Raw genomic sequence first — 9,834 nt, forward strand, 5'->3', positions numbered from 1 at the left:
GGTTTGTATTTTTTTTTTGCTACTAAGCCATCTCCATCTTTCATTCCAGCCTCAGTTTCCCCTGTTAGCCCTGTGAAGGAATCCAGCCTATTTATTTTATTAAGTTTAAGCACTACCCATCTCACAGTTCAACAAGAAGCACAACCAGGAGGAACAGCCCTGTCTTTATTGCACGGCTGCATTCACAGGACCTTGCAAGATGCTGGGTTCCCCCATGGAAATGGAGATGGGGTAGGCTGCCCTACGACAGCCATAGGGTAGCCCATCCCCATCCCCATCGGGGGGAGCCCAAATCAAGATTGGACTGGAAACCAGGGGAAGAGGGGGTGAGACTGTGAGGAAGGGGGAGGAAAACCAGGGCAACAGACCCCCTGACAAGCTCTGAGGGGAGAGAACAGGGCAGCCCCTCCTGCAAGACTCCAGCATGGCTTCAAATTTACCCAACCTCAGCTGTGAAAGCCCTTTTAGTGCCAGTGTTCCAAATATCATCCAGAATTAAATAAGAGTCCAAGGCAGAACTTTCCTCAAACTTCCAATTTATGAAGAGACACCCGAATCTGAAAGTTTCCAGGGTTTCCCACCCAGAAGTTGATGATCTAGTCCACCCCCCCCCCCACACACACCCACAAGTCCATCCCATGGTCCAATCTTCTTCAGCCACGCTGGCAGTTCCACCCATCCACTTCCGATCAGGTGCAGAGACAAAGGATGGCCTTGGGCTTCTAGAAAGGAATGTTTTATTTTGACAACAACGTCCTACTCCTTACTATTCCCCCTCCCGATTCCCCACTAATGAAACAGCATAGTAAAATAGGAGAGAGAGTGGCAGGCCAAACATCCTAAAAGGAATATGACTGCAGGGCTGACACTTAGCCTACCCCACAGGGACGTTGATGGAGAAAAGAGCAGGGAATGCTATGTGGGTTACTTTGGGCTTCTGAATGTTAACTAAACAAACAAATGTGGGTTTTTTGAGGGGGTCCAGACGAGGCAGCAGCAAAAGCAGCTTGTGGGGCAGTTGGGACGCAGGGGAGGAAGGCCTGGGTGGCTGCAGAGAAGTGACACGGGAGAGCTACCCTTCAAACCCTTCCCATTAGCCAGATTGGTAATTGAGTTCATTGGGCAGCCAAGAGAAGCCTCCTTGCCCCAAAGGCTCCTCTTGAAAGCCTCCAAGGAAGACCAGGGGGGATCTGAAGTGGAGTGGCAGGAGGGGCGGTCATCTGAGATGTCCATCAGGTGGATCCGAAGCAGTGGTGGGTTTCAAAAATTTTTGAACCTACTCTGTGGGTGTGGCCTCCTTTGTGGGAGTTGCTTTCCAGCCATGAGAACTGGTGGGAGTGGCTTGCCAGCCATGTGTTTTTTTTCTCTCCCCCCCCCCTCTCTCTCCCCTTCCTTTTGTCTCTCTGTCCCTTTTTCCTTTTTTTCTTTCATCTCTCTCATTTTTTCTTTATTTCTTTCTTTTTTATTTCTTCCTTTCTTCCTTTCTTCCTTTCTTTCTCTTTCTCTCTCTCTCTCTCTGTGTGTGTGTCAGGGATGGGTTTCAATTTTTTTTGGAACCTTTTCTGTAGGTGTGGCCTGCTTTCTGGTGAAACCTCTTCTAACCGGTTCGGTAGATTTGACGAACCGGTTCTACCGAACTGATGCGAACTGGTAGGAACCCACCTCTGATCCGAAGTGGGCAATGGGCCCAGGAGGTACTGGTGGTCTCCCCCGGGAGGCTGCCCAGAATCGGACCAGCAGCCTCCCTCCTCCAGCTGCTGGGAAGAAAACAAGGACGGCGTTTGAGCTTTAGTAGACAGGAAGGGCCAGAAGGGAGGTAGGAGGGCAAAAGGAAAAGGGGGAGTTTGGCCGCAGCAATTATTTATTTATTTCAAAACGGTGCCCCCCTTCCTTCTACCATGAAGGAGATGCGAACCTTCGTAGCCCCTATCTTGAGTTCGGCAAATCTGGCTGAGATGAGGGAGGCTTTGTGTGGTGGAGGTACTTGGGATCGGTCTAAATCTATGGATCCTGAGAAACGGAGAGGATCTTCTGAGCTCTTAGCTGAGTCACCTGTGGATTAGACCCCCTGTCTTACTTGGGTGGCCAGAGTGATCAGCGAGGGTCTAGGGAGCTGGAGGCAGGGGAGGATAAATCCATCCTTCATTGAAGAGATGCTGTCCAACCTTCTCCTTTGGAGATGGTGGCTGAGCCACAGTTAGACAGAGACCTGGAAAAAAAGAGAATCGGGTATTGCTTGATTATATTTCTTAAAATTTTCCCAGTTCTAGTTCAGAGGTGGGTTCCTCCCAGTTCGGCTGAACAAGCAGTGGCGGTGGCAGGAGGCTCCGCCCACCCACCTAGACACTTCTGTGCACACACTGAAGCACTGCGCAGAGCAAGCACAAGCAAATCGGTAGTAAACCGGTTAGCAACCCACCACTGGTCCGGTTGATCTGTAATTTCCTGTAACTTGGTCTGAAAGTCCCCGTACCAAATGAATAGGTATAAAGCAGAGGTTCCCAAACTTGGCAACTTTAAGACTTGTGGACTTCAACTCCCAGCTCTGCTGGCTGGAGAATTCTGGGAGTTGAAGTCCACAAGTCTTAAAGTTGCCAAGTTTGGGAACCACTGGTATAAAGGAGCTGGTCCCTGGCTCAACAGCAGTAACTGTGAGAGGGATCCAAGTCTCAGCCAGCAGTGTGCTGCCTCTTCCAAAAACGGCAATGCAGTTATAGGCTGCATCAACAAAGGGATAGTTTCAAGATCATGGAATTTGCTGGTACCATTTCATATTGCACTTTATTTGTGCATTGCATGTTAAAGAAGAATTATTATTCAAGTACATACAAATAAATACTGCAACGGAGCTTGCCATCAAGGTCATAACTAGGGCGGTCGTAAAGAGGGTCGGTCACCTGACCAACCAAAACGTTATTGGGATATTTTAAAGGGCTTTGCTGATGGGTCCCCAGCCAAGGGGGCAGTTTTAGACAGAGCCACGTGGGGCCACGTTTCCCACCTTACAAAGTGTATTTCTGATTTATGAAGCCCCAATGTAGAAGCGGTTCGCCTTTGCTTCTTCCAGGCAGACTGGAGATCTCTTTGTGGTCTCCTGACCCTTCCACAGTCAATTGGGCCCATTTCAATTAGAGGCCAGCTGGCAGCTTGCATTCACGGAACACGCTTCACGTGGGATGACCATTCCCAGGATCCCCAACCGTCCTTTGTGGAAAACAGGCCACTGCAGCCTCTGAGCATGTACAGAGTTTATTTGCGCCCCCTGTTCCCACCCCGCCTTCTCCGGCCCCTGTTTGGTCATAGCCAGACTTTGTTCAGAGCTGGGGGGCCTTGGCGTCTCCTCCGCTGCAGGGTTGGGGGTCCCTGTGGCCAGAGGGCCACGGCCTCCTCAACCGCAGGGGATCTGGTCTAGGGAATCCAGTCCAGAGGACCCACCGAAGCAGAGCAACTGCATGAGCCTCTCCAGCTCCTTCTCCAGGGGGCCCAGAGCTCCCCCCCCCGCGGCTGGTCTCCCCCCTGCTCAGCCCTAAAGGGAGGAGGGGTCCTTTCCCCCCCCTGCAGGAAAGGGTGGGGGTGATCCCCTCCTGGGATCCGCTTCTTTCCACCTGGATCCCGATCCCCCTTGGGATCCCTGGCTTTCCAGTGGATTCCCCCGTCCCTCCTTGGCTCCCTTGTCTCCCAATGGCCTCCCGGGATCCCCTCGGGCTGAGCTCCATCCCTTCCCGGGATCCCTTCGGCTGCTTGGCTCCTGGCCCGGCGGTTCTCCTCCTGGGGGTGGAAGGGCCTTTTCCCAGGGGTCGCCCAAGACCCCCGGGGGGAGCCTGGAAGTCTTCGGAGCCTGCGTGCTGCGTCTCCCTGGCAGGAGAAGCCGGGGAAGGGAGGACGCAGGCCTTCCCTTCGGAGCCTCCCCTTCAGCTCCCCGGGCGAAGCTCCGCCGCCCCCGCCAGGAGCCTCCCGCGCCCAAAGGAGCCGCCCGAAGGGAAGGAGCGGCGGGGGCTCCGCGGGCGGGGGCTCCGCGGGCGGCGGGAAAGGCGGAGCCACTGCGGCTCCTCCCACCGAAGGAGCCTGAAGCCCCGCCCTCCCTCCGCCTGTCCGTGGGGCTGTCTGTGGGCAGGGGGCGGGGCGAAAGGAGGGGCCGGAGTGGGGAGAGATGCGCGCAGCGCAGAGGACGCTGGGAAAGCACCTCCCTCCCAGCGACAGAGGTTGGTGGGCGGAGCTACGGAGGCCAAGAGGGACCGTTGCTGAGGCGGAAAACCAAGCGGGGAAAATGAAATAAAAGAGAGGAACGTGGCGGCGAAGGGAAGGCTGGAGCCCAATTTGGCACTTGGGGGTCACCGCCGCAGGAGGAACCGTGTCGAACGGCTGGGAAATCCAGCGCCTTCACTTTCGGAACCAGAGAGCTGACGGAAGGAGCGGTTCGCTTCGGAGTCGGAGAAACCGGAAGTAAGTAGAGCCTGCTGGGACAGAGTGGCAGCCTGGGAGGGTCTCCTTCGGGTCCTCGGGAGGGGAGGCCTCGGCCTGGGCCTCTCCTGCGGTGAGGGGGACGCCGCCGTGACCCGCCTCTCTTTCTCCCCTGCAGGAGGACGGAGGAGCCCGGTGGGGAAGTGAAGGAAGGAAGCGCCGCTCGAGAGGAGGAGGAGGAGAGCGGGCCCCGCGGAGCAGCCCCGGGAGACGGCGGGGAAAGGCCGGGGGGCTCCGGAGCTGCAGGAGGGATGAGCCCAGGGGGAACCCGGGAAAGGCGGCTGCCTGGAGGGCGATGCGGGGAGGAGGAAATGGGGGGAGACGCCGAGACGGGCCTGGAGGGCGGAGGGTCCTTCGGAAGACCCTGGAATCCCCAAAGGATCCAGGAGGAAGAAGAGAGATATCAGTGCCCGGAATGTGAAAAATTCTTCAAGAAAAATGAGTATCTTCGAAAGCATCTAAAGGTCCATTCAGGAGAAAATCCTCATAAATGTTTGGAGTGTGGAAAGAGCTTCAGTGAGAAGAGTCACCTTTATAGACATCAGAGGATCCACACAGGAGAAAAACCTCATAAATGCCTGGAGTGTGGAAAGAGCTTCAGTCAGAGGAGCCACCTTTACACACATCAAAGGATCCACACAGAAGAAAAACCTCATAAATGTCTGGAGTGTGGAAAGAGCTTCTGTCGGAGGAGCACCCTTTATGCACATCAAAGGATCCATTCAGGAGAAAAACCTCATAAATGTCTGGAGTGTGGAAAGAGCTTCAGTCAGAGGAGCAACCTTTATGCACATCAAAGGATCCATTCAGGAAAAAAACCTCATAAATGTCTGGAGTGTGGAAAGAGCTTCACTGAGAGTAGAACTCTTTATAGACATCAAAGGATCCACACAGGGGAAAAACCTCATAAATGTCTGGAGTGTGGAAAGAGCTTCAGTCAGAGGAGCGACCTTTATAAACATCAAAGGATCCATTGCAGAGAGAAAGGGATGAAATGCCTGGAGGGCGGAGGGTCCTTCGGAAGAACCCAGACTCCCCGAAGGATCCAGGAGGGTGGAAAGGAATCTCGAGGCCCGGAGAGTGGAAAGGGCTTCAGAAGAAATGGCCTCCTTCCAAGGCTCCTGGGCATCCAGGCAGCAGGAGGAAGCCCACCTAAGTCCCCAGAGGATGGAAAGGTCTCCAGGCAGAGGAGCAGCCTTGGGGGGCCTCGGAGGATCCACTGATGAGAGAGGGGAGGGGAAACATCCCCCTTTCCCCCCACCTGTGGTCCTCCCCTGGCCAAAGTGGGTTGGGAGGTCTGGTGGGGCAGCCAGGCGAGCGAAAGCTGAAGGGGCCACAGAGTTTTCCGCCCTTTCAATGTTCTCCTCGTTTTGCACTGAAGACCTGAGCTAATCTGATGCTGGAGCCCACTGAGGCTTAGAGAGATGGAGGAAGTTGCCTTCTCAGCTGACACAATAAGAACAAGCCAGCTGCAAGGGACCTTAGAGGTCTTCTAGCCCAACCTTCTGCTCAAGCAGCAGATCTCATCCCAAAGGTGCTTTTTCAGGAGGCAACTGGATTTTCTTTGCTTTCACTTCTCACCCAAGAAATGTCCTCAGTTAATAGAACAGAACAGAAGGGAATTCTTTATTGGCCAAGTGTGATTGGACACACAAGGAATATGTCTTTAGTGCATCACCTCACAATGTACCTGAAGTGAAATAAAAGGCATCCATCAGCATACAACACTTGGTGATAGTCTTAAGTTACTAATAAGCAATCAAATCATACTAAGAAAGAAACAGAACCATCTAAATTGTCAAGATACAAGCAACATAGTCATAAGTGGGGAGAGACAGTTACCGAGAAGAGTAAGAAGAAGATAGTAATGCAGTCTTAGGAGGTGTTGTGGGAATTCGTTGTTGAGCAGAGTGATGGCAGGTGGGGGAAACCTGTTCATGTGTCTAGTTGTCTTGGTGTGCAGTGCCCTATGCACCCCAGAGACAGTAAGCATGGTAGTCAGCCAGCCCCTCCCCACTTTAGCTGCCTTACCAGCCCCTCCCTCTCCACATCCACCTGCTCCTCCTTTCCAAAAACTGCAGCAGAGGGAGGAAATCCCCTCCAATACTTCCACCTTCCTAGTTGCATTTTTCAACCTTTTTTGAGCCCTTGGAAACTGTGTGTGTGTGTGTGTGTGTGTGTGTGTGTGTGCGCGCGCGCGCGCGTGGCTGCTGCCTGAGCCACTGTGCCCTGCGACATAGCCCTCCACCCCTGGGTTGGCTCTTCGTTGAGCCATTGGGAGCTTTGGATTTTCATACAGTGTTTTGCCCATCTTCTTCCCCGTTTTATTGTCCTCTTTTGTAAGCCACCCAGAGTCATTGGCAGTTGGGCTCCCCTTTGCTTCTCTCAAACTCTCCCCAATTCAGGCAATCAAGTTCTTTTTGGCTCCACACCAAACTTAGTGCCTGAGTTTGGAGAGAGAGATATGATTTAAAATGGTCACGCAATGGAGGCGGCCTTCTGGGACTGTTCCAGCGGCCCAGTCTGCCAAGCTACCACCAGTTCCACAGAACCAGGCCGAACCAGTAGGAATCCACCACTGATCCTATCAAAGGTCCCCTGTTCCCCCTTTTACACATACACCAACGCCAGGCAAATGTCTGTAGGAGGCAACCTAACCAATCACTCAGACTGCCCATTTCTCCCAAAAGGCAGGTTTGTGTATGTAGACTGCCTCTGTCAAGGGAAGCTCCACTCATTAACTCTGGATGAACTTCCCATCACTTTCCCTTTCTTTTGCCATGCTCTTTTCTGTTTTGTTCCGTCACCCCAGGTGAGCTCCCTCCATCGTTATTAACACTTCATGTGATCTTGATTCTATCCCTCTGTTTATGCAGCCTAGAACTGTGTTGGCTTTTTTGGCAGCTGCTGCACACTGCTGGCTCATATTTAAATGGTTGTCCACTAGGACTCCAAGATCCCTCTCACAGTTACTACTATTGAGCAAGGTATCACCTGTGCATTTCGTTTTTGTTGCCTAAATGTAGAACCTTACTCTTTTCACCATTGAATTTCATTTTATTAGATAGTGCCCAATGTTCAAGTTTGTCAAGATCCTTCTGTATCTTGAGCCTATCTTCTGGAGTGTTGGCTATTCCTGCCAGCTTGGTGTCATCTGCAAATTTGATGAGTTCCCCATTTATTCCCTCATCCAAATCATTGATGAAGATGTTGAAGAGTACTGGGCCTAAAACAGAGCCTTGGGGTACCTTATCAAATGCCTTACTGAAGTCCAAGTAAACTATATCGACGGCATTCCTCTGGTCCACTAATTTTGTCATATTATCAAACAATGCAATAAGATTAGTCTGGCACATCCTGGCATTTGAATATCTTTTCTATGGCTTTCATTGCTACCTTACAATCACTGGTTTCTGGTACGTATCTGATGTGTATCCTTTACTCTTGATAATCAGTTGTAAAAGGCAAATGCTACCTACCACAGTACCACTTCTATATCTACCACTGTCAATTCTCAAACATTAATATAGAGGCTTCTGTTTGCTTCCAGTGTTGCTATTTCAGTTGAGCCTTGTTATGGTATGCGGTTTGATTTTTCTTTAGTCTCTCTAGAAGTTAATTGAAGTTAATGGGTGGGGTTTTAAAATAACAAATCAATCATGTTTTATGTAATTTTATAAGAGTACTAATTATAATAATTGAATGCCTAAAGCAAAGCACTGAACAGAACATATTGACCTGAGCAGAACGTATTGGGCATTGCTTAAATAGTTCCTAAACAACTATGACCTAATTAAAACCTGACCGTTTGCTGGATTGCAGAAGACTACAATAGAATAGAATAGAATTGCTTATTGGCCAAGTATGATTGGACACACAAGGTGCATATGCTCTCAGTGTACACAAAAGAAAAGGTACATTCATCAAGAGTCATAAGATGCAACACATAAGATAGTCAGAGGGTACAAATAAGCGATCAATATCAATATAAATTGTAAGGATATAAGCAACAAAGTTACAGTCATAGAGTCATAAGTGGGAGGAGATGAGTGATAGGAAAAATGAGAAGATTAATAGTAATCCAGACTTAGTAAATAGTTTGACAGTGTTGAGGGAATTATTTGTTTAGCAGAGTGATGACGTTCTGGAAAAAAACTGTTCTTGTGTCTAGTTGTTCTGGTGTGCAGTGCTCTATAATGTCATTTTGAGGGTAGGAGTTGAAACAGTTTATGTCCAGGATGCGAGGGATCTGTAAATCTTTTCACAGCCCTCTTTTTGACTCATGCAGTATATAAGTCCTCAATGGAAGGCAGGTTGGTAGTAACTGTTTTTTGATGACTTACAAATGCCTGTGTTTAAGTTACGAAAACTGCTGTTTCAAAGCAATGTTCAATATCATATTTTAAAGATATAATAATGATTGATGCCATAATGATTATGATACCACAATGATTATGGTATCAATAATCAGCCCTGTGATTGGATTGCTCTGTGTTGGCAATTGTTTCTGAGTGTTTAGACTCTAGATTATTCACGTTGCTGAAGTTTTCTTCTGGTTCCTAGTTTCTGATTTGCACAAAACTTTGAACAAGCTCTCATTCAGCATGAGGTTGCAGCTAAATCAAATCAAACCTTTATTGTCAATGCACACAACATGTGTACAATGAAATTGAATAGATTTAAGAATAGAGGCTTCCCATGTTATACGTCCCTCTAACTAGGATACTGTACACCTTCAAAGGAAGAAGTAATGTCTGTTTAAATAAAACCATAATATTTGCCTAAAAGAAGTAACCCAATTAATCCTATACACATCTTGCAATACAGGGAAGCACTAGCAACTTCAACCTTATGTCTGAGCAATTACTTTCCATGAAAAGATATCAAATTGCCTAATAACTCTCCTAGGCTTACAGTGAATTACCATAACACTATTTGCATAAATGTGCATATGAAAGAAGGAGGTCATCCAACACTGAGTACATTTAGAAAATATCACAGGAGTACCATAGTTTTTGGTTTATTTAATGGGACACAACTCATAGAAGGAGGTGACTCTCAGCTTAACTTGGATAACTAAAGTTAAACAACAACAGTCTAAGCCTGGTGAGACTGATTGTATTGATTTGGTGCTAGTTCTGGACACTACTAGGAAATCTCAGGGATATAACCCAGACTGGGAAGTTGAAAAAAACTCTGGAAAAAAAAAGGCAATGACAAACAATTTAAGTAATTGATTCAAGACTATCATTATCTTTAATACTCATGAAATTAAGGTCAATAATTTAAAATAAATAAGAAAAAGATTGAAATCTGCAACATTTAACTACTGGTTGGTGCTTCATTGGCAGGCTTTGGTGTGGCATGATAGCT

The 9,834-nt window shown here is 49.0% G+C and overlaps 1 protein-coding gene and 1 long non-coding RNA gene across 2 annotated transcripts in view; one reads left to right on the forward strand and one right to left on the reverse strand.

The window, feature by feature from the left end:
* Positions 1–6,007, forward strand: part of LOC116502680 (zinc finger protein 420-like) — a 474,998-nt gene extending 468,991 nt beyond the window's left edge. The window contains exon 7 of the mRNA XM_032208577.1: positions 4,862–6,007. Coding sequence (XP_032064468.1) covers positions 4,862–5,684 — 823 coding nt within the window. The 3' untranslated portion in view covers positions 5,685–6,007. The remainder of the gene's footprint in view (positions 1–4,861) is intronic.
* Positions 683–4,039, reverse strand: LOC116502703. Its single transcript, XR_004254574.1, has 3 exons — positions 3,002–4,039; positions 1,663–2,209; positions 683–722 (listed from the first exon to the last, which is right to left on the reverse strand). It is a non-coding gene; the product is annotated as an uncharacterized LOC116502703 (long non-coding RNA).
* Positions 6,008–9,834: the final 3,827 nt, after the last annotated feature.

This window comes from Thamnophis elegans, chromosome 2 (assembly GCF_009769535.1).
Source record: "Thamnophis elegans isolate rThaEle1 chromosome 2, rThaEle1.pri, whole genome shotgun sequence".
Taxonomy (NCBI): Eukaryota; Metazoa; Chordata; class Lepidosauria; order Squamata; family Colubridae; genus Thamnophis; species Thamnophis elegans.